General features: G+C 60.6%; 1 protein-coding gene across 3 annotated transcripts in view; it reads right to left on the bottom strand.

Annotated features, from left to right (window-relative positions):
• BAHCC1 (BAH domain and coiled-coil containing 1) overlaps window positions 1–20166 on the bottom strand; it is a 56693-nt gene extending 36527 nt beyond the window's left edge. For all 3 annotated transcript variants that reach the window (XM_059909003.1, XM_059909004.1, XM_059909005.1), the window contains exons 1-2: window positions 19970–20166; window positions 457–636 (exon numbers count right to left, since the gene is read on the bottom strand). In XM_059909003.1, the coding sequence (XP_059764986.1) occupies window positions 457–636; window positions 19970–20147 (358 nt within the window). In that variant the 5' untranslated portion in view covers window positions 20148–20166. The remainder of the gene's footprint in view (window positions 1–456; window positions 637–19969) is intronic.
• Window positions 20167–24175: the final 4009 nt, after the last annotated feature.

The following is a 24175-nucleotide window of genomic DNA, read 5'->3' as shown; positions in this document are numbered from 1 at the left end:
CGGCCAGGCCCCCAGGGTGGCAGCCGGAGTCTGCTGACAGCTCTCTCCTCCCCACCCCTCCCTCCCTCCCAGCTGACACATCTGGAGCCCATGCCTCCCCGAGTCTAGGAGGTGGGCGCAGCCCTGCCCGGCCAGCCCAGCTGTGTTCCACATTTCCTCGGCTCCCCAGAGCCTTCCTGGCCCCACCCCCTTCTTCCCTCTCTGCCCATCTCTGGTGCACATCTGGCCAGGATCACTGACTGGCGAGACTGGCCCCCTGTTTCCAACCAATTACCACCTCCCCCGTGGGGGCTTCCTCAACAGGGAGGCAGCCCCTCGCCAGAGTGCTTGGCATGGTCTGCCGGCTGGCTCTTGCCAGCCACAGCGGGGGAGCTCTTTGCCTCACCACTGGCCTTGGGCACCACAGTCAGTGGCTTCAGCCGCGGGGTGCGGCTGGGAGTCCCGGCCCCGACTTACCTTCGTGGGAGTGGGAGAACCAGATCTGGGAGGTGGTGGGGTGGGAGCCACGGTAGGCCTGATCCGAGGGGGAGGGGTTGGGGCCACTGGGGTGCGCGGAGGCCGCTGAGCCCAGACTGCTGGTGAGGAAACTGCCCATGAAAGAGGAGGCCGGAGAGTTCCCCATCAGGCGGCTGCTGGCTGTGGACACAGGGAGCAAGAGTGAGTCCGGGCAGGGACAGCACTGAGGAGCCCTTCTCCAGGGCTGACTATCAGGTCCCAAGTTCCCTGGGCTTTTGTCTTCAAACAGCCAAGAAGCCAAGGTGGGAGAAGCTGCCCACTTGGGCCCCTGAGGCCCTGACACCCTCTTGTTACTGCAAAACCCCCAAGAATGGCACTTTTGCCGAATCACCCACCTTCACCCCCACCCCCATCAACCAGGTGCCACGCACTGTGGGGCCCAGGGCCTGTAGGAAACAGGCGGCCCTGTGGGCGGGTCTTCGACTCGGATGCTCTGACTCTGACTCTCCCAGGCCAAGGCCTCTTAGCTGCCGGCAGACCTGCTAGAGTACACCTCCTGGAAAGGTCCAGGATCAGCGGGTCCCAGCAGTCTCTGCCTACCCCCTGGGTGGCACTGGGAGGGCCGGCCTTTCCCCCAGGCAGCGTCTTCAACCTTCTCCCCAGGTCCAGTTAACCACCTCATCAGACTGGGGTGCCCTCTCCCAGGTGAGCAAGAAAAGAAACCAAGGCAGAGGAAGAGAGACACGCGAGAGGAGCCTGAGGATGGAAGCGTCAGGATCTGCTTTAGTGCCCCCAGGGTTTCTCAGGGTCAGGCCCTGACCGGCGGCATCGGATGCAGGCAGTCACTTATGGTCCAGGACACTCTTGGCATTTCCCCTGGCAGCCAGCCTCCGTAGCCTGCCCACCTGCACCCTCCGACACCGTATACCCTATCTGCCCAAGTCCGGTGGCCAAGGCCAGGATGATCAAGCCTCCCCAGGTTACCATGGCGACCAGTGGATTGCATAGGAAGGATGTACACAGAGCACTCTGCGCAGAGCAGCACCCGGTGCCCGGTGGGTGGTCTGGGCTGCACTGCTCAGCCCCCACCCCAGCAGGGCCCCCGGCACCTTGTCACCTCCACTCCATGGGCAGAGAGCCTAGCTTGGGACCATCCCAGGGGATGGGGTACAGGAACCTGGGGGCTCACCATCCCATTAGGCTGAGTGTAGGGGCCTGGCGGGGTTTGCAAGGGTTCTGGGGGCCCCAGGAGGCTGCAGGCCCGGCCCAAGGTGAGTCAGGGCAGCTGTTTCCCTGCCCAGGAGGCAGGGGGAATTTGTGAATTTGTGATGCCTCATCCAGCCTGGCTTGGCCCTGGGAGCTTCCCAGACACGGGGTGACTCAGCAGAGAGGCGGCACGGCCCTGAAGCTGGGGAGAGGGAGGGGCTGCCCCGCCGGGACCCTGGCAGCTCCCCTCCCCTTCCCTCCACTCCCCTGCGGGAATGAGACATGTGGACGAGAGAGGCCTCTCCTGGCCACGGGCCTCAGAGGAAGGGTCTGTGAGCGCTGCCAGGCACCAAGGTGTGAACTGACCTCTGTGGTGGGTATCAGGCCAAAGGGAGACCGTGAGAGGACCCAGGGGCAGGGGGCGAAGGTGCCCAGGAGCCAGGGACTTCCCAGACCGCAAGACTGGGACTGCCATGGGCCCCGGCCAGACCACAGGCATGTCCAGCCAGGGGAGGGGACTCTGGGCTGGGAAGGGAAGTACTGGCCTCCCAGGCGGGCGGGTAGAGCATGCAGGAGATGGAGGGCGGCCCCTGCTGTGCTCCAGGGACCCTGGAGGCAAGGGCCCATGCCTGTGGGATGACTGAGGCCTCTTCCTGCCTCGCCCAGGCCCACCCCATGTCCCCCAGGCCTTCCCACCCCCGCACCCTCCCAGGGAAGTCCCTCCACCCTGCTCTTCCTGGGGACAGTGGGAAGCAACTGAGTCCAGGAGTCGGTCTGGATAAAGGATTTCTCCAGGAGCTTGGCCTGAGAACCTTGAGTTCTCCCACACCACGGCGGGCGGGGGCAGTGGGCAGGCCCCAGGCTGGGTGGAAGAAGTGGCCTGGCGTCCCATGGGGCCCCTCCGGTTTGAGGATCCAGGGAAACCGAGGCTCAGAGGCGGCTCCCTCACAGGGTCTCCCACACCTGGGGGCCCTGCACGGGCAGCAGGCCACCTCTGCAGACCCACCACCCACACCCCCAAGGGCCACCTACCTGGGGCAGGGGCAGGTAGGGAGCAGGCCTGAGGCCCAGAGGGGTGTCTGACCTGACTGGTCCCCTAAGCTGGAATTGGGGTGGGGGTGGGGGAGGCATGGGACTTCATGCCCTCCTCCCCCGGGAGACCGATCCTGGCCCTGGGTGGGGACTCTCAAGGGTGCCTGTTTCGACACCATCCCAGAAGGGGGTCCCACTGCACGGGAGATTTGCGGGGGTGTGCTGCAGCTCAGCCAGCCCCAGTCCTGGCTCTACGGGGCAGGGGACAAACCAGTAACAGGCAGAGCTTCCTGCTGTGTGCCTACCTCGCCCCATGCCAGCCAGTCTCCCAATTTGGGGGACCCTCTTGGGCCCTTCCTGAGTCCATGATGAAGGGACCTCTGTCCCAGAGTGTGGGAAGTGAGCAAATGGGACAGCGCTCCAGCCCCACCCTCTGGCCTCGGTCCTGGGCTCCCCAGGGCCCCCCTTTGCTCCGAGCCTTCTGGGCTGCCCCTGCCGCTCCACCTCTCCCAGCCTCGTGGGCAGCTTGCAGCCCCCTGTGTCCCGCCTCAGGCTGGGCCATTTATCTGGGGGGTCTTTTCCCTCCTTTTTCCTTTCACGTTGAAAACGGAAGAGGCTTGTCACATGAATATTATGTCTTTATACCTTCACTATAAGACGTTCAAGTGATAGACACAGCAAGGAAGGAAACAGAGGTCACAGGAGACCCCACTGCCCTGGGGCAGAGCCACACACGTGTCCCAGGGACCACCTTCTGGGCACTCACCCACTCGCCCTGGTGGGAGACCTGTGCAGGTACCCAGGTGGCCTCTCCTCCGAAAACCCCAGCCCACGGCAGCAGGTCCTGCCAAGGGCTCTCAATACTCTCTGACCAGCAGGCCAGCCCTGGGGGATGCACGCTGGGCAGGTGCAAAGACAACTCCCTGACAGGCCCTCCAGCCTGGGCCCTGCACGATGGGGCTTCATGAGCCTTGCTCTGAAGGGGTCCGTCTCTCCCCCGCCATCCTGGGCTAGAAGTTTGGAAGCAGACAAAGTACTACAGGCTTTGCTGGGCGGGCACTGACATGGTGGGTGTGGGGGAGGGGACTGCTGGTACCCAGAGTCCCCCCACCACCCCCAGCTGGCTCCTGACCCTGACAGAGCATGCGGGCTCCCGTGTCACTTCCACCTCCAAGGAGTTTGGCCATGGCACCGTGCCCAGCCAGCAGAGGCGTGGGCAGACCTGGCTGCCACCTCCCCAGCCCCCGCCCGCCGACCAGTAGCCAGGCCCAGACAGAGCCTGAGCAGAGGCGGCCTGGGCCCTGGCCAGGGCTGGAGCTGCATGGCCAAGTCTGGCCGGGAACTAGGCTGGAGGCTTCTTTCCTCTTGGCAAGGTCCTTGCCCACGGAGTGCTGTGGTTAGCAACCTGGGAGGGGATGGTGGGAGCCCCGAGCAGCAGGGAGGGCCAGAGGGGCTTTCAGCTCAGAGCCCCCGGGCTGGGAGCTCTGATCCTGGCACCATCTGCACTAGCCCTTCTCACGGCAAGGGCTTTATGAACCTTGTATCAATTCAGGTCTTCGTGATCCCAGGTGGCGGTCCCACCACGGGGCTGACAAAGGAATGGGCACCATCAGTGTTGGCCCCACGGCCCCAAGTGCTCGGGCTGGGGTTTGGATGAGGCTTGTCCATTTCAAGGCTGCCCTGGCCCTTCCAGTGAGCATGGTCACAGTGGCCAGTGCCCTGCGTCCTCTGCAGGCTCTCATCACAGTGATCTGGACAAGTTTAGCATCATCTTGGGACAGGGACCCGAATGCTGTGTGAGGTGTCAGCAGGGCCACTGAGGCAGGCCATTCTGTACTACGCACCAGCCCCCAGCTGGCCATCCCCACTGCCCGGCTGGCCCAATCCAGGGTTTGCAGCCCCAGACACAGGGCTCCAGCCCCAACTCCAGCGCCGCCTCAGCTCTGCCTAGGACACCACGGAGGCCTGGCCCGGGTGCCGGGCTGGCTGAGAAAACCACTCCGGAAGCCAGAATGCCCAGGAGGGCTGGTTGACACCCCACACCCACTGCCATGGCCCAGCTCCTCAGGCCAGGCCCCCACCCCCAGAGGCCCATCCTTTCCCACGCTCCAAGGCCCAGACAACCTGGACCAGGAGACAAGCCGTACCTGGGCCCTGACTATGTGGCTACTTCCCTCCCAGCTGCCCCAGCTGGATGGAGCCGGGCGGGAATGCCCTGACCACTAAGTCCAGCCTTTGCTCACAGGGCCTCTATGTGCTGGCCGTGGTAGAGGTGACCGCACATGCCCAGGCAAAACCAGGGGGAGGGGCCTTCCTCTGTCAACCTGTGCCAGGCCCACCTGTTGCAGCCAAGACGGTCAACAGATGTTGGGCAGGCCCGAGGGGTGCTGAGGGTGTTCCTGCCTTGGAGCCCAGGTGCTACCCTGGGGAGCCTCCAGTCTAGGGAGGGGCTGACTGGCAGCAAAGCCCCCAGAGCGCGAGGGGCTGGCACACCAGAGGCCAGGCCCGGAGCCCTGGACAGCCAGGTGCGCACTGGGCCTGCTCACCCCTTCTCCCTCCAGCCTCCACCTTCCCGCCAGGCTGACAGAGGGACAGAGAAGGGCCTTGGAGAGCTGGGGAGAGCGAGCGGGAGCACACAGCTACAGCAGAACGAGCATTTGTTTTGACTTAAGTGAGCTACCTTTTCTGGAAACGGTGAAATGGGTTGTAAAAAACAAAAACCAAAAAGGGCCTCGTTGCGATGGCTGGCGGCCGCTGCTGAGAAGCAAGCCCCTTCCCAGGCTCTCCTGCTGCTTCTGGAGGCCCAGCTGACAGGCTGCTGGCACCGGGCTCCCCAGCTCTGCGTCTGGCGGCTGCACCCGCCGCCCCCGCCCAGAACAGCTCCCACCCTCCTGCTCACACCTGCTCAGGCTCCCCACTGCCTCCAGCCCCCTGCAGAGCCTGTCTGGGCGCGGGGACACCCAGCTCCCCTGAGGCCATCCCTGGGTCTCCCTCAGAACACCAGGGGCGGCTGAGACACTGGAGGGATGGGTGGCCTGCCTAGGAGGCCAAAGTGCCCCTCCGGTGCTGGGCCAGGCTCCAGAGGGAGCGGACTGGAGAAGAGGAGGCAGGAAGGATAACAGCCCACTGCGTGGACCCGGCCCACATTCCTCTCATTCCAGGAGAGGGAAGGGGAGGGAGGATGTCCACCCTGGGTGTCCGCGTGGACTGGGGGTGGAGAGGCTTCAGTCCAGCCTGCTCGCAGGCAGGTGGGCGTCCATCTGTCTGACCACCCAGGAGAGGAATGGGGGGAGGGGGATAGGGATGGGGATACGAGGCCCTGGTGGGAGGGGCCGCTTTGGACTGCCCCACAGGAAACCCAAAGCGGCCGCAGCAGGGGCCATAGAGGCTGCACCACACCACCGGCCACCAGACCCACTCTAGGTGTACACGAGTTTGCAAGCTCAATTCCTGATGCCACCAGGGACACTCCCTGCTGGGCTGGAACCCACCAGTGGCCCAGGCATGAGATAATGTGTGTGCCTGTGTATGTGTCCGTGCACAGGGGCACAGAGGCAGCGAAGGGACTATGTGTGGGCACTCAGGGTGTGTCTGGGTGTGTGTGCATGGCTGAGTGTGCATGTGGGCAATGGCCGTGCACACAGGCACAGATGTGCATGCAGGTCTGGGGCAGAGGCTCTGAGGGTGCACTCTGGATGTGGGTGTGCACGCCTGGCTCCGAGTGTGCGCAAGGTGGTGACTTGTTCTTGTGTGAGGGAGTCACACACGGGCTGGGCTGGCCCTGAGGGATGCTGCGTCCCAGGGTCACGCTGCCACCAAACCAGTCTCCTTCCTGGCCCAGACTCTGAAAAATGCTCCTGGCCTTTAATTTTGTCTGATGCCTGTGGTGGCAGGCGAGAGACACCAGGACACCCCCCCTTTCTCCACCCTGGGGGGCATATCCAGCTTACTCACGGTGGAAGGGGAACGCTAGCCTCAAGCCTGTACCAAACTGCAGCACCAAGACCCCCGACCCCCTCCTGCCTGGGAGTCGGCCCCCTCCCCAACCCAGCTGCTCAGCCCCCAGCCACCTGGACCTGAAAGTGGGTCCAGCAGTTGTGTGGATTCTGGGGGCAGCTGGCAGGTCACGTGGCTGGGGCCATCTCCCCACAGACAGCCCGATTCCTCTGTGGTGGAGAAGCAGCTCAGAAGCCCCCTCTGATCTGGGACCCCCTCTGGGCAGGGCCAGCCTCACCAGGCAGGCTCTCCGGGACCCAGAAATTATTGGAATCTGGGGCAGTCCCCTCCAGCCGCAAACCGGTGGCCTCCAGATGTCGGCCTGTCTGACCCCCCTCACTCACTTGGTCAAGCCACCCCCTGCTGCCACAGCCCCAGAGTCCCTGAGGATGCCACCCAATGACCCCAGCTGCCATCCACAGCCCCGAGAAGACAGAGGAACAAGAAGAGGAGGCCGAGACAGGCACGGGGAGGAAGGAAGGACAGAAGAGAAGGAAGAGGCTGGAGGCAGGAAGAGACAGCTGCAGCCGTGGGAGAGGGGTCCTGGTGGGGGAGGGGCGTGGGGCGGCAGCAGTGGGGGCAGAATGCGAGCCTCCGCCAGCCCAGCCCTGGGACGCGGGGGCAGCCCCGGTGAGGGGTGCCCGCCCAGAAACATGAGTGCGTCACAGGGGAAGCCCCTCTCTGCTGGTCCAGGAGAACCTTCCAGAAGACCCGGTTGGCCCAAAGGCAGTGTCTCACAGGCCATAATAGGAAAACTCTGTGGTTGTTGAGCCACCAGGCCCACAAATATAGAGGCAATGATGACAGGGGACAGGCCCAACCACCAACAGCCCAGAACTAATAAAAGCAAAGGAAAACCGGATATAAGTCTGGTTCTTATTAAAAGGGTAAATTTAGCCTTTTGGCGAGGCGGGGAGTGCGGGGTGGCCAACACTCCCCACCGGGGCCGCCTCGGACTCTGGCCGAGAGTGACTCAGAGGGCTGCCCCCCACCCCCTCCTGTTCTTCACACCTTCTGGGGTCTCCGCCTCCCTTCCCTCTCACACCCTCCCTGGCGAACGACCAGCACTCCCCCTCCAGGACGCCCCTGAAGGCCGGCAAACAGGAGGGGAGGCGTGGGGGGGCGTGGGGAGGTGACCAGGGCTGGTCGGCGCCACCCCCTCCAAACCCCGCCAGCTGGAGAAGCAGCCTCAGCCAAAGCAAGGCTTCCCTTCACACCATCTTGAAATAAGCCAGCTGCAAGGAGACAAACGCCCTAGTGGTTTAGTTCAGTGTAGACATCAGGGTGCACACTCACGCCCTAGCCCCACTGGTCCCCTCAGAGGGAGAGCCCATCTGGACAGGGTCAGAGGTGCCCACCCCGCTCTCCTGCACCCCATCCCCTGGACCCAGGCACTCAGTGCCTCGAGCTGGCCTGAACACGCCTCTTTCTCAGCTGTGGGCAGGCAGGGAAAGAGGGCAGCCAACACTCCCAATTCATTCCCAGCAGATGGGGGGGTGGTGCCCTGTGCTTCTCCAGGCAGAGACCTCCAGGGAGCCCACATTCTGGAATTTCTGACAGGCCACCCTCTGCACCCCATCCCTGCCTTCTGAGGCTCTCAGCAGACCTGCCCTCCCAACCCGACTCTAATGTCTGTGACCAGAAGCAGGAAAAGGCCTGGCACCGGGGCTGCCCATGGCTCCTAGAGGGAGGAGCACTGGGGGGGGGCAGCCCGCTGGGGAGCAGGGATCCCCCACAGTGTGCTCCTGGGGGCAGCGCTGCGCCCCCATGAGAAGGGAGATGGAGTGGGGGCAGGATGCACCCAGGGCTCTGTATCCTTGTAGTTTCTTCTAACAGTGCTGCTTTGACAAATCACCCCACTTCCTTCAAAGAACGGAGATAAAATATTTTAATTTCTAAAGACGGTGAGTATAAGTAGAGAGAAAAACCTCAATTCTCTGACGTAAAACTACGGTGTTTCTGGGAACTCTTGAAGTGAACAGGGCAAGGAGAACTGTTTCTGGGGTGAAGTGCACTCCACTGGTCTGGGGGTCCCAAATGGGGATGGAGTGCCAGCCAGCCCAGGGGAGCTAGCGGGGAACCAGCCTTGGGGCGGCCCAGCAAGAGCTCCCAACGGAGAGAAGACCCCTGCCCCGTGCAGCTCACCCACAGCCTGGGCACCCAGCCCTATGCTCCCCCAGCCCCACCGCATGCCAGGGGCTGGGGGCTCAGGCAGAGAACCAGCCTTGGACCTCCAGCCCAGAAGCCTGTGCTCCTGGGTGGCTCCCGATGTGACCACAGAGCAAGCAAGTGGTCTTGCTGAGCCTCCACCTGGACCCCACCTGCCTCAGGGCCAGGGGGCAGCAGGGGACTCGGCCCTGAGCCTGAGGACTGACCCCTCGCCCGATTCACATGCTGGGCTCCGACCAAGTGTCGTGTGTGGAAAAGGCTCTGCTGCCAGAGCAGGGGAGGGGGCTCTGGGCTGGGCTGCCCGGGTGGAATGAGGTCTCCAAAGGGTGCCCCACACACAGTCTAGAGACCTCAAGATGCACCATGCCCTCCGGCCACCTGGTCCAGCGGCCAGGCCCCAGTCCAGCTGACTGCTCCCGAGAGGGACCCAGGGCCTGGTGGGGATGCCCTGAATCTCCATCAGCTCCAGGCAGTCCAGGAGGAGTGCCCAGGTAAGCCCGGGGCACCTGCTGACCTCACTAGGGCAGGCAGCTGGCGTGGGAACATCGGAAGAAAGTGCTGCCCAGACCGGACAGCACAAACGTCCTTGTCACCCAAGCCACAGACTGGGCCCTGAGCTCCATCCAGAGAATGAAATTCTAACCCAGCTCATTCGTTAGACAAACAGTTACTGAGTGGCTGCAGTGTGCAGGGTCACTCACCCTCACCCTGGAATCTGAGGAAGTCACAGGCTGCCTGGGCACCCTGGCCTCCAGCAATGGCCCTCGGACCTCTTGGTGACCCACACTGCCTTGCGCAGCTGCCTGGGGCTATCTCACTGGCCTGTATCTTGGAGCAGACGTTTGACAGGTGGAAAGATGACGCTGCTCGTGTGCACCTTCCCAACTTTTCTTGATTTTATCTGTATTCATACTCGTTAAGGGCTTTTTAAGAGTTCGCCTAAAGATGCATTACAATTTAATTTAGATTTAATTTTAATATTAATTTAAAACAAATTAAAAGCTTATTTTTAGGAGACCCAAAGGGATGCAAAATGTCTCAAAAAGGGGACTGGCTTCAGGCAAACTGCCCTCAAGTGACCTGCTGGCCAGGCCTGTGGAAGGCCAGTTGAACAGGGCAGCTGCCTCACCAGGCAAACGGGCAAGTCCTGGGGGACCAGAGGTCCGGCTCCTTCCCCTGCATCCTGTGTAGGGTGAGGAGGGCTGTGCACACAGGCCAGGGACAGAGGGATCTGCTGGCACCCTTCTGCACGGCGCTGCTGAGGCCAGGAGGCGGGTGGGAGCTCCGGTCCTGCCCTCACCGCTTCCATGTCCAAGACTGGGTCCTGAATCCCCACCTGCCGGCCGCCAGGACCCTATAGGGAGTGATGGGACGAGGCATCAAGGGCCTGTGCCCCACTGAGTGCGAAGTGCAGGGATGTGAGCGCTGCCTGGGGGAGAGAAGCGACCAGGATCTGGCGAGGCAGGGCTTGTGGGAAAGAGCCTCCACGAGATGTGCAGGCGGGGGTGTGCCACTAGCTGCCACCAGCCCCGGGCAGCCACGCACTCCTCCCAGGCTGGGCACTGAGGCCAAAACCAGGAGCGGCTCCTAAGCCTCCTGGTGTGTAAATGCTGCAAAGCAGAGTGGTGCAGCGAGCGGGCCCCACCTGGCAACACAATGCTCCAGTGCCTGCAGCCCCTCGCTGCCATGCCTGCCTGCCCGGGATGGAGATGCAGCGACGGCGAGGGGCCACAGCCCTGCTCCCTCATCTCTCCTGTGCCCTCATTTCCCTTTTGTTGGTTGCCCCCCGCCAGCCACCACAGGAGGGAGGGGAGGGGAGCGGGCAGCTCTCCCCCAGCATCTGTCCCCCCTCGCCCACCAGGCCCTAAGGCTCAGGTGAAGCCGCTGGCTTCTGCCCTCCAATCTATCGTAGGTGCCCCACCACACATGTTGACGGTGAGGGAGTCACCTGCAGGGGCCAGTCAAGGGACAGACAGAAAGTGGTCCCACCCGGTGCCCAGCTCCTGCTCCACCAGGTCCCTCCTTTACTGCAGGGGGGGGGGGCAGCGGTGTCTCCGCAGGGACAGTCCCATCCTGAGCCTTGTTCTATCTCCACTGGTCCCCCTCTCCACTGCACAACCTCACATGTGCGCCCAGAGGCCAGCCCGCATGCCGCAAGGATGACGCTGGGCTGCACTGCCCAGTGGACCTCTCGCTGCCACCCCCTCACCCCGTCACTGGGTGTGACACTAAGAAGGAGGGGACTGTCCTCTCTGCCAATCTTTTTAGCTCTGACACCTCTTTTAAATGGAGTGCACACAGTCTGGGAGCCTCTGCGGACGACAGAAGATGCTTCTGGAAGGTAAGGAGATGCTGACCTGGCCCCTGGAAGGTGGCCACACAGGCTGGAGACACTGCCCACGTGAATGTCCCCATGTATGTGTGGTCGGGTGTCGGGCGGGCACCTTGGTTTTTAGTGAAGAGACCAGGGCCAATTCAGGCTCCGGTGTCTCCTGCCCTTCTCTTCCTCACGAGGTTCTCCCAGAGGGTTATCATCTCGATTTTCCAGTGTGGGGTCAAAATTGCAAGAGAAAAAAAATGAACAGGGCTTTTTTCATGTCCACAGGCACGTGCGTGCTTTACCAAAGTGGGGACAGGCACGCACACCCCGTCTGGGCCCCAGCCATCCTGCAGGGGAGGGAGGCCAGCAACGGCCAGGCCCAGCTCCGGGGGAACAAAGGGATGGAGGGCACAGACACCCAGACTCAGGACGCTGTGTTCCCACGGGGAAGGTGGCCCCGGGTGGAGAAGGACTGGGGTGCTGCAAGGCCTGGGGGGACAGACTGCCAAGGGCGGTCAGGGCCGGAAGTCACGGACCATGCAGGTTGGAGCCTGGGCACTGGTGGCTGTAGGGGCTGCCCAGGTGGGGAGACTCCAGGAGGGACAGGGGAAGGGGAGCAGACAAGGTACCTGGGGCAGCAAAGAGGGGAGTACAGGTGACCAGAGCCTGTGGGTGGCTTGGCACCTGTGCTGAGTGTTGGGAACACCTTCGGGGACAGTGGTATGACAAGGGTGGTAGGTGGGAGCTGACCTACGGTGTAGGGGGCTTGGGCAAGGGAGGCCCTGAGGGAAGGAGAAGCAGGGCTGAAGGCTCAGACAGGCTTGGGGCTGACCTGCAGGTAGAGGCAGGGCAGGGAAGCTGACCGGCACCTCCTGGAGGAATTGGACGTGGGGATAGCTGCATCTGAAGCAGAAGCCTGGGGCGGGTGCTGGGAAAGGACCAGCTCCAGTTCAGCAGAAGCCAGAGGATGGGTTCCACAGTGACACAGTGAAGAAGGGGGCTGAAGCAGGGGCGGGCAGCTCACCAGCACCAAGCCCTGCACATCAGGCCCTGAGCCTCCCACCGAGGGTCACTGGGGACCTTCAGGCTCCATCCCCGGCAGGTGGCCAGGAGCTGAAGGATGGAGCAGGTGGCGGGAAGTGGAGACAGATCAGAACGCACATTCCGATCGCGGGGCGGGCTGGCTCTCCCAGGGGCCAACTGGGATGTGACTCCTTGAAGGCCAGTTGTGAGTGTCTGTGAGCAAGTGTCTGCATGAGTGTGAGCAGGTGTGGGTGTAAGGACATGCCTGGGGGTGTGAGCACACATGAGCAGGTGTGACGTGTGTCCATTCACTGTGGGCTCATGTGAGCTCGGCCAGTTAATGCACTGGATGGCCTGTGGGGACATTGGGGTCTGCAGGGTAGGTCTGTGCCTCTGCCCCCAAAGGGGACACGGGCTGAGCCAGGCAGCAATGCCTGTGCTGAGACGGAGCCTGCCACCGGGTGCTGTGAGATGCTCGTGAGATGCTGGTGGACAGCAGCCTGGAAGTGCAGCCCCTTCCCCACACCCCCACCGCGTCCCCACCCTGGGTTCCGCCCCTTGGTTGTCCCCAAACTGCCTTCTTTTCACCCCCATCCAGCTGTGCTCCCAGCATGCCTGCCTTGATGGTGGGGGGCCCTGCCTGGTCTGGCTCTGTGATGATGGGACCATGGTGCCCTCCCCAGAGTTGCCTTCAGAAGGAAGTCCCAGGGAAGAAAGGCTCTGGCTTCCCTGAAGGAGTAGCAAAGGGATCCAGCCAAGACTGCCTTTTCCCAAGAAGATGGCAGAGGGTGGTTTAGTTATTAAATGTGGCTGATGAGTCTCTCTTACTTGGCGAGGTTCCCCAAGAAGACACCGCCCCAGGCCACCCTTGGGGACCCCAGCCTACTGCTCAGAGGTCTCTCTCAGCAGCACACCTATCCTCTGCCCCTCCCCTGCATTTCTGGTAATTTCTAGAGGAAACCAAGTTCCTATACTTGGATGAAGCAGGGCTGCTTTAATTTTCCTTCCGGTTCCAGGCACACAGTGGGTCCCCCCTTCCCCAGCCTCAAAAGTCTTTGGATCTAAAGACACTGGACTCTTTGTTGGGGGCCCTGGGGGAGGGGAGAGGGGGCAGGGAACCCAACCCACCTGTTCATTCCCTCCTCCCCCTCCCCCACCCTAGGTCAGAAAGAAAAAAAAAAAAAAGCTTCCTGGCTGATCCAATCTGGAACCTAATCGTCTGGACAGCTGCAGCAGCCCTCAGATGCCAGCCCGGCTGGCTCCCAGCTTGGGCACTGGATGCCTCTCCGCCAGGCCCGCAGCCTGCTGCAAACCCACACCAATCCCATAAGCGGGGAGGGGGCAACCCCCACCCGGCGCCCCCCTACCTCCTCTAAGCCCACACCCAGTTCCCACCGACCGGTCCCCGTCCTCCAGTGGCAGCTGCTGGCAGGGCCACAGGAGGCAGTAATATTATATATTACAACAAACAGGGGCGGCCCACTGACAAATAGGCCTGCATGATCTAAATGGTATATTATCCCATAAAAACGTCATCGGGCAGGGCGTCAAAGCCGAGACGGAGCAGCAGCCTTGGAGTGCGGGCTGCAAAACCCGAACCTTCCTTGGCGTGGCCCGGGGCTTTGGGGATATGTTCTAGACAGTGCATGCTGCTTGTAATTTTGTTTGCTTTTAATCTGGAGTCTTTGGTGGGAGAAAGGAGGCCCCAGAGGTTAATGGGGACAGGGGAACCCCGGGGAGCCGTCCCCTGGCGGGCAAGGCAGGAGGAAGCCCTGCAGTGCAAGTCACCTACTGCCAAACAGACAGGGCACATGCTGCACCCCAAAGCCCTGAGGTCGGCCTCAGCTCGAGAGCTGTGGCGCAAGTTCCAGCAAAGACCTCTGACGAGGGTCTTTCCCAAGGGGTGCCCACCTCTCCAGGAGGCTGTCGGCAGTGGCAGGAGTGAGAACTTTCTCTGGATGGGTGATGATGGGCTAGGCCTTCCTTCCAGAGGGGCTAAGGCAGCACCCCCGTCCTGGGGGGATGGTTTCTATTCATCAGAAGTCATCCAGGGTGGATGCTGGTCAATATGGCATTGATAGGGCTTACTGCCGCCTGTCAGTGGGAGGCTGGGGAGTGGGGCGCTGCCCCAAAGTCTGTGCAGGGTTTTCTCATGGGACTCTCTAGGCAGAGATCAGCCCTGATGCCTCCCAGGTGGAGTCCCCACATCCCTTCCAAGCTGACCCTTTGCCAGTGTGACCAGGGCCCCTCTGAGAAGGCCACGTGCAATGGGCTGAGATCAGGGCATCTGGTGGGAATCCCCCTGGGACTCTGGCCACGCCAATCAAGGCAGCTGCCCTCTGCACAGGGTGTCCCTGGGGCAGAGGGGCAGCTCCCATCTTTTGGGGCCTATATGCAGATATTTATGGTAGGGAGGAAGCCAGGCAGGGCCCAGAGGCCTCTTTCAGGAGAAAGGGCAAGGGGTTACTGGAGGTGGCAACCAAGGCCCCCTTCCGCCCAGAAAGCACTCATTCCCAGTGGCACTGGCTGAACTCTATCTGAGCTTGGGAATTCCCAGCTTAGGGCCGGTCCCAGGCTCAGATCCTGGAGCTAGACCAGGAGCATTCTGGGAAGTGTAGTCCTTTGGGAGTTGGGAGGGCCTGCTGGGATTTCCGGGGGCGTCTCATCAAGAGCAAGCAAGAGGACAGAGCAAAGGAGGTTACCCTGACCCTAATCCCAAGGTGGAAGTTTGACATTCCTGGGAAATGGCTGAACTTAAGACATCTGCTCCCTGAAAAGATACCAGCCAATGCTGGATTCCAGCCTCAGATCACACCCACAGTGGTCTCTCTGAGCAAGCCGTCTGGAGCTCTTATTTTGGTGGGAAGACCTGGGAATTCCCCAGAGGGAAAAAACCGGCCTGAAGTGCCCCGACTCCCGTCCTCCTCTGGCAGCTGCCCCCAGACAGCAGGAGAGACAGGGGTGATACCTGCCGGGCTCCTGGAGAGGCGGCAGCGCATCCCGCACACTCTCGCACATTATTTATGCTCACAGCCCCCGCTGATGACATATGTAAGTTGACAGCGAACATCCTATCAACTTGCTGGAGTGTATCTTGATTGTTAAAACACACTCTTAAAGGTATACGATCATTTATCAAATTAAAATAGCGGCGCCTTGCCTGTCCCTTTTCTGCCTTCCCTGACCACTCCCCTGCAGCCTCCCTCCTTCTCTGGCCTCCTCGGCATCCTGCCCTTGCACCCAGGCCCTGCTCCTCGGGTTGGCGGGGAGAGACACTGCCCTGCTTCCAGGGACCCAGACTCAGCACCCCTTCCCCACCCTACCCCAGGCCAGGGCAAGCCCACTAATCGCCAAGAAGTGACAAACGCCAGAAGCCCCACCAATTAAATCTAAACTCAAGCAAAGCTCAGTGGCCAGTAAATTATTATTTTTATTAGCTTGAACCAGGTTCCCGTAAGAGAAAAAGTCAACTTGCTCCCATGAATGGCTCTTGTATAATTTATTTAACTCTGTGCTCTTTGCCAAAGCCTGGAATATTTTTAGCTCGTTCTGTTGTTGGATTTGGCTTTTTTATGTGTGTTTCTGAGGGGTATTTTTAGCTCCCTCCATGTTATTCTAACAGCCTCCTGTGCGTTTTGTCCTGTCTGTGCGGGCTGTTGAACCCAGTCTCACAGCAGACGAGGGAGATTTCTAAGAATACACGGGAGCGTTTGGGGGTGATGAGGGATGGCACAAGGCCGCTCCCTGCCTCGCTGGCTAATTTGCCTTAGTGCTCACGTGACCTGGATATTCCTATAGGAATATCCTTGTAGGAAAAATCAGACATGGGGGCAGTACAAGCCCCACTGAGAAAAAACCCACATTCCAAAAATGGCTTCGCTGGGGTGGGCGAGGCGGCCACAGCCTGGCCGATCCACGAGGCCACTGGATTCCTGGCTCCGCAGGGCAGCCTTGGCTTTGATGTCTGCTTCTGTCACTTACAGAGCAGGATGGGTAGAGTCTTTGGAAAGTAACTCTTTTCACACCTACTTAATGTTGGTAACTGTTGCAGAAACACTCCACCATGTCATTGAGTTAATGAGGTATTTACAAAAATGTATTTTTTTTCCTTTACAAAAAAATATCACATGAGGAGGGAGGGGGACCCTTTGATGGGGTCTTTTCACACCCAGAAATTATCTTTTTTTCCTCTACTGCATTTTTCTTTTCTTTTTTGAGATTGGTAATCAGAAGCACTGTTAGCAGGAGAGAAGTTTGTGGTTCTCCCACCAGAAGGAACGTGCCGCCCTGTTTACTCCCAACAACTGCAGGCCCAGGGCACCTGGCTTCCAGGCCCGGCCATTTACACCCCAAAGAAGCCGGGAGAAGGGGCGGAGAGGAGAACCCACCCGCTGTCACATTGCTGAAACCAAGACTTGATCGGCTTCTCTGCCTTCCTCGGGTGGAGACCTGGTGATTCTCGAAAGTTCAGCCCTGAGGGGGACGTACAGAGAAGGATGGAGGGCAGGAGCTGACCGGCTAGAAGAGGGGGCGGGGACTGGGCTTCTCCCAGGCCCGGCTGCCTCCTACTAAACGCGCTTGGAGGAGAGGCACGATCCCCAATCGCTCCAGGCAGTAGCGCTGATGAAAACTCTTGGGTTGGTGCGCTGTTGATTTTCCTTTTTTTCCCCCTAGATTTCACAGCTTTGCCTCCGGACCATCTGTATTAGAGACAAAATCTAACACTGCACTAAAAATAACGATTCCAAACATTCTAATTGCACCTTTTGGTGACAAGGTTACTGGAACAGCACTTTACCATAAAACCCTTCAGCCCGATGATAAAGCTATCGGCACTTTCAGTTTTAGAAAAACAATGGAAGAAGCCCTGGAGCCCAATATCCCATCGGGGTCCCCCAAGCTGACATTTTGAAAGCACTGGGTGGGGATGAGAAAGGGCAGCACTGGTGGAGGGCAGGGAGGGAGACCCTTGGCCAGGCTGTGTGTCTGTGCCAGGGACGAGCAATCCTCAGAAGCCAGGGACTCGATCTCCGGTGGCTGGATCCTACTCCCATGTTAGAGCCGGACAAATAGGAAGAAGCTCGGAGCAATTTTCCTTTCAGCAGGGTAGTCAGTGCAGGGAGGGGCGGGATGGGCTGCTGCAGCCGTGGCCTGTGGACCTGAGGCCATCCGTGAAAATGGGAAGAAAGTCCGCCAAACTGGCCATTTTGAAATCCATACAAGAGATGCAAAAAAAAATTTAACTTAATTATACCTTTTTCTTTTTAAACTAGATCATATACAGATACAGACCAAAGCAAAGTAGTCTGGGGTATAATTCCTTTAAAAAAAAATTGATGTAGCTATATTTTAAAACCAATACAAGATACTGGCTTTCAGCAATTTCAAAAGGCTTTCAGCAGCAGATGTTTCTAGCTGGACGCCCTGTAGGCCAGCCTTCCCATCACAAATGGGTTGAACATCTCCAAGCACAATAGGTCTCTCTGGTCCCCCCGGGAGGTGGAAACAGCCTCCAGGAGCAGGGGACACGTGGCCCTCCAGCTCCCCCCCCCCCCCGCCAGGGTGCCCTGGGGGCCTCCAGCGCCCTCTAGAGCACCCTGCAAATGGGGGAGGTGGGTAGGGTCTGGGTCAAGGACACAGACCAAGCCAGAACCCACCCAATTTCTCCAAACCCTCCATGGCCTACGATCCAAGAACCACGTGGTCAAACTTGGAATGAACAAGACAATGGTTTGGGCCACCCAGACCACGTTCCCACCTGACTTGGTGGTGCCGGCATCTGGATATAAGAACAGAAAGGGGAAATGGCGGCTGACCAGGACCTGGCGAGAGCCGTGGGCTGTTGAATGGGGACGAGGGAGACAGCAGTGACCTGAACTGATGGGGAATCTGGTCTGGTCCTGCCCCCCCCCAAAGGGGGGCACAGCCCCAGCCTGTCTGTGCACTACTGGGAGAGCCTTGGTGTCAGGGGTCCTTCTGGACCCTTGTTTCTGCACCCTCCAGGCTAGAGGGTATGGTATATGTGGGGGAGGTGTGTGTGTGTGTGTGTGTGTGCAGCCAGAAGGGGCTAGGGAAACTGTAGCACTGTCCCTGCTGCCACCACAAGCCCCCAACCTCAACCCCCCAGTGTGGGCTGAGCTGGGCGGGCAGCATCTCCAATGCAGGGGCAGGAAAGACAACCACAGGGACAGCAAGAACAGATATTTAAAATCACCAATTGCCCAGGCAAGTACTTTTGCTCTTTTGAGTTATAAATCTATAAGAGGAAAAAAGCAAGGGAGAGGAAGAAGGAAGAGCAAGGAAGAGAAAAAAGCAGCCTTGCAGAAGGCTCGCACTGGAACAGGAAACGCGGGCGAAGGGCTGATTCCAGGAGAGTGCTGAGTCCAGCCCCTCCACTCTCAGCGTGCTCGAACTTTTCGTATCTCATGTTATAAATGCTAAACGCCCGTTAGTAATCAAGCAATTTCTCGTATTTTTTTTCTTTTTAGGTAATTTATGTTTTTCTTTCTGACTGCCCTCCCTTCTGACATTTTCCCTTCTAGCCTGACTCTGCCATCCGTTTTAATCCACACACTAATTGTAATCCCATTAAAGCAGATATAATTTTATTAGTATTCACAGTTCATCAAGCTAGCAATAAGTGTTACTGCCAAATTAACAACAACAAAAAAAGCGGCAAACAACATTTCTGATGTTTAGAACAAACTGTAAACAAAAGCAAGCCAACCTTTCAGGGTGACCAGCGGGTCCCCACACGCGCAGCCCCTCCAGCTTCCTGCAAACTCAGCCGGCGCTGGCCAGTGACCTCCAGGGTCTCAGGCGAGATAGCGGCCCCTTCGCCACCCTCTGCCTGGCCCTGCTTCTCCTCTGACCTGGCTCGACAGTAATATCAAAGCCACCCGAGACGGCGACTGCTCTGGAGGCCTGGGTCAGCTCTGCCAAGGAACAGCTCTCTCCGGGAGAGAACTGGAGAAGACCCGAGTGCAGGGCGGCCCCAGCTCTCTCCTCCTGGAGCAAATTTGCTGCGAACTCGCCTGCACCGAAATCCGTCGGCGGCCCCCGCGCCGCCCCCAGCCGAGCCAGCGCCGGCGCTGCGCTCCCCCAGGGCGCAGGCCGCAGGGCTGGGCCGCGATCTGGCCACGCTTTGTCCGGCTTTAGCAGGATACCAGAGGCACTTGTTAAAGCAAATGCATCCCCTGCAAACCCATTCTCGCCCTGACACTTCAAGGCTTTATATAGAAACAGGATTTGCTCGTCTTACACCAGCAGCCCCTATTAACGCTCACCCCGCGCACACACCGCCCTAATCCGAGAGGCCACGGCAACCCCCCCCCCCACCTTCACAACGGCCGTTTTGTTTCCGCAGAATGTGCCTCGTTGTCCCAGCCCCGGAATGTTTTAAGGATGTGAATGCAGAATGCAGAATGCAGAAATGAGGTTTCCGCGGAATTTAGTTCTTTAGCAGGAAGGGGTGGGGGAGGGTGGCAGGAGGGGAAAGGCTTTATTTTTAGCCGGCTCCGAGGCTGCCCCTCCGAGACGCTGGGGGACCCTGGGGAACCCTGGGGAAGGCCGCTCTAAACCGCGATGATCCGGCTCGGGGCGCCCGCAGGATGCGCGGGCCGCCACCGGTGCCGGAGCAGGGAAATGAAACCGAAGGCTTCTCCGCAAATGCTCCAAGGAGAGGAGGGGCAGGATCCCTTTCGACCCTCGACCGTGCCCACCTCGCGGCAGGGCCTCCTCTCCCGCGCCCGCCCGGCCGGCACTGACCTGTGTGCGAAGCCATGGGCAGCGGCGACGGGAAGTACTTTCCGGGCTGGAAGTGCGCCGGGGGCTGCGCAGCGGGCCCGGCCGGGGCGAGGCGCGCGGCAGCGGCGGCGCTGCGGTGGCCCAGGCTCCCGCGGTCCGACAGCAAATGAGGCGGCGGTGCGAAATCGCGGCCATCCATGCCGGGCCCCGGCCCCGGCCCCGGCCCGCCGCCGCCTCCCGGGAGCAGCGCGGCCGGGGCCCGGGGGCGGCTCGGCGCGCGGACGGCGCGCGGGCGGCGCGGAGGAGGCGGCGTCCGGGGTCACTGGCGGCGGCGGCGGCGGGGCCGGTCAGCACGCCGGCGGACTGGGCTCCTCGGCGGGCGGCCGCGTGCCAAGCCGGCGGCCGCCGTGCGGGTCCATAGTCTGCGGAGGCAAGCAGAGAAGACTTGGTGACTCTGGGGCTCGGCTCGCCCGGGGGTCTCCGCCCCGCCCGCCCCCCACCCCCCCACCCCGTCGGCCCGAGCCGCGGCCAGGCCCGGCGGCCGGGCCCGGAGAGCTCCGCGCGTCTCCCCGCTGCACGCGCGCGCGCTGGCCACCCGGGCCGCCCCGATCCCCGCGCGCACACGCACCGTCCCGGCCACGCTCCGCCCGGAGGAGCCTTAGGGAACCCGGCCGTACAGTTCGACGCTTCCCCTTCGCGGATCCCTGCGGCGAGGGCGCCTCGGCGAAAGGCTGCTGGCTCCGCTGGGTGATAAAAACCCAAATCTGCGAAGCCATCACGCACACACACACACACACACACACACTCACACGCACACCCTCTCCCCTCCCCCGCTGCCCAAAGGTGTCTCTGAGGAAAGGCCTGGGGTCGACGCTAGCTTTTTTCCCCTCCCCCCATTCTGAGGTTCAGCTTTTACTGCATTCTGCTTAACCGAATGACCATGCTAATTAAGCGAGTAATTTTATTGATTGTAACTCAAGAGTTTTGTTTTTTTTTTTAATAACCTTCCTTTTCTCCCCTCTCCCCATCCCCCTCATGCGTCTTTCGGCACATTCTTTTGAACCCGCCGCGCCCCCCCCACAACATCCCTAAGGGGACCAGGCCCCCACTCCGCATTGCCGAGCCAGGACCCCGGGCCAGCTCCCCGGAGCCCCAGGGGTCTACGTCCGCCGGCGGCGTCACCTGGGCCGCCACGCCGCAGTGCCCGGTCGGCCGTCCCGGAGCCGGGAGCTTCCTGGAGAGGCTGCAACAATCACCCCGCCCCCCAGTCAAATTCGCCCAGGATCTTCCTCTGAGGATTGGAGGTTTGGAGGGGAGCGATTTGAGAGTCAGAAATTGTTTTCTCTTAACGCGTCATATCGGCCACGTTATTTCTCCCTTCAGCGCCTGCCCCCGGGTCGCCGAGCCGAGGCCTGTCTCTGCATGGCCGGGGGACGTGGGGTTTGCGACGCCGGGCTGGGCCCTGGGGAGGCGGACAAGTGCCCGGGCCCAGCGCAACCTTCACCGCTGCCCAGGTCCCAGCAGACCCCCGGCCTCCGTCGTCCACCTCCACCTCCCAGCTGGGCACTTAATGCCCCCCACCTCCTTTCTCTTCCACCCCCACCCAACGCCGAGAGTCCACTCGGAAGCGAAATTGGGGGTAATTTCAGACGCTGAGTGCGGAACGGCGGAGCAACACATAAACTGGACGGCTGTGCGCCCGCGTGGAGGACCGCTTTCATTCGACACATTTCTCCTCATTTCCTAAATCTGCATTGTTTTAATGTTTGATATCACCTCAACAACAGGGAGATGGGTAGGCTTAATATTCTTAACTGTGAACTTTGCAGAAAGTCTTCTGATTTTTTTTAGCCGTCCCACCGTGACAATAAAGCGATTAAGATGCTTTCCATTTTGTGAATACCATTTTAAATTGCTATATTTAATGCTACAGGTTCTACACGTCTTATTTGCAGACTATTTTGTGTTTGATTTAATCTACAACCGAAAACATAATGTATTAAGTGAATACATATTTGCTCAGCTGATAAGCTTTTTAATATTTATTCGGAGAGCTTTTGCATTGTAAATAAACGGGACCTACACAAAGAGTTCTCTTTGTCTCTCAACTTTATACAGAGGGGTTTGGGGCTTCCTCCCTCTGGGGATCGTCAGCTGTCTACCCCGGTCTAACAAATAACTCGGCTCGCCGCCGCTCCGGCCTGCAGAGCGAGCGCCCGGCCTCCAGGGCCGGGGGAGCGCCGGGCGAGGGGGCTGCCCGCGCCGGGGTCAGGGGAGGGAGGGGCTGCCCGCGCCGGGCTAGGGGCCGGGGGGCGCGGGGAGGGACAAAGGGAAAGGAGGGGAGGGAGGTCGGGAACCTGCGGCTTCAAAGGCGCGGAGGGCCCGGGGCTGCGCGCGCGGGGGGTGGGGGGCTTCCCGGCGGCCTCCGGGGAGCCGTGTATGCTATGCTTTTGTTTTGTGGGGTTTCTTTTTTCCCAAAAAATTCCAAAATTGTCGAGAAAGAGAGAGTTGCTCTCGATTCTCGGGACGCGGGCTTGGCTACCAGCGGCAATTTTAATCTTCACCTTCTGCGAGCAGATCGCGGGCTGGATTGATCCTTCCCCACCAGCCCGCTAGACTTTTTACGCGGAAGGAGGTGGGTTATTGTCGCTCGTCTGTGCCGCAGAGATTCTTACCAGGTCGGAGGGAGCTTTTCTTTGTGTTCTTTGCTCCCGGGGAGAGGCCGCGCTGCGCCTCACTGCCCGCCAGAGAGCGGCTCCTGGGGGCCTGCGGAACACGAGCCAGGCAGGGAGCGGGGCGGCGACGCGCGGCCGCCCCGGCCTGGGCCCGGAGCCCCGAGCCCGGAGCCCAGGCGCCGCCATTCGCGAGTCCTAGGGCTCCGAGCCCCCTCCCCCCAGCTCCAGGAGAGGCCGCAGTAAAGGACAGCTCCAGCCTCGGATCGGGCCGGACCCAAAGAGAAAACGGAGCGAAAATGGTGGCGGGCACGGGGCCCCACGCCGGCTGGAAAATCGCTGACAAGGGTATTTTGGAAAGAGCCGAACCTCGGAAAGCCGGGCTCCTCCCCAGGACCCCGCGGCGCGGTCCCCGGAGCCGCCCGTCCCTCTGCGCGTGGCTCAAGCGCTCCAGGATGTGGGGCTCCTTCGGGTTTGCTTCGGTTTTAACATACACGGAAAACCCTGCCCTTATTTCGGCCGCCCGCATCCCCCGGCGCCGTCTCCGAGTGCGCTGGCGTTGTGGGACCTGCAGGCTGGGCTGGGGCCCGGCGCGCGCGGGGCGCGGGCTGCTCGGGCGCCGCCACAGAACCCGCTCCCTGCGAAACGGTCGCGCCCGACACCACCCCCCCCCCCCCACGCCGGGAGACGACCGAGGCCCGGGGCCGCGCCGGACCCCCGCACCCCAGGGCGCATCCGCCCGCAGACCCCGCCTCGCGGGCGGTGGCCTGAGCCCCGCACACCGCCCAGAATGCGCGCGGGGAGAAAGCCCCGCTGCGCTAGCCTCGCTTGGCCACCTCCTCCACCCTCACCCCCCCCCCCGGAAAAAATTTTCTGAAATGTCCTGAAATGAATTAGGCTCTGGGAAACGAACCCCCCAAAACCTCGCGGTTACCCCTTCCCGCCCGGTCCCTCGCCCCGCACGCGGCCGGCGGCCGGCAAGCCCCTCTGGTAGGCGGCTCGGGCCGCCTCGGCCAACGCGAGCCAGCCGGTTCCCGGCGCCGCGGAGCGACCGGGCGGGGCTGACCCGAGGCTGCTCGGGGGAGGGAAGCAGGGTGTGTGGGGGGGCGAACAACTGGGGTTCGTTCGTGGTGCCGCCAGAGCCGGGAGCGCGTTGGCTGCGTCGGGGACCTCGCCGACTGTCCACCCGGAGCCGCCCGCGCGGCTTGCGCCAGACGCAGCCTGGCGGTCCCTGTCCTGTCGCGATCATTTATTTTTAATGCTGGGTGTCGATCGAGACAACAAGCGCTCAGAGCAAAGCAAGGACGCATTACGGGGGGAATTTTAAAGCGATCGATAAGATTTTTCAAAGGGAGAAAAAATCGCTCTTATATATAGTCCATCTTAAAAAAAAGCCTGCTCGACATTATAACGGATTTTTTAAAAGGGAAGATATATACGTCTTAACATCGCAACCCTGAATTTCTCTTACTAAAAAAATTGTAAATCCCCAAAGCCAAAATAAAAAATAAAATAATAATAAAAATACAAAAACAAAAAAATGAAAGCAATTTCA

Source organism: Balaenoptera ricei, chromosome 20, assembly GCF_028023285.1.
Source record: "Balaenoptera ricei isolate mBalRic1 chromosome 20, mBalRic1.hap2, whole genome shotgun sequence".
Lineage (NCBI taxonomy): Eukaryota > Metazoa > Chordata > Mammalia > Artiodactyla > Balaenopteridae > Balaenoptera > Balaenoptera ricei.
Note: the sequence above shows the minus strand (reverse complement) of the source record. Positions and strands in the feature narration are given on the sequence as shown.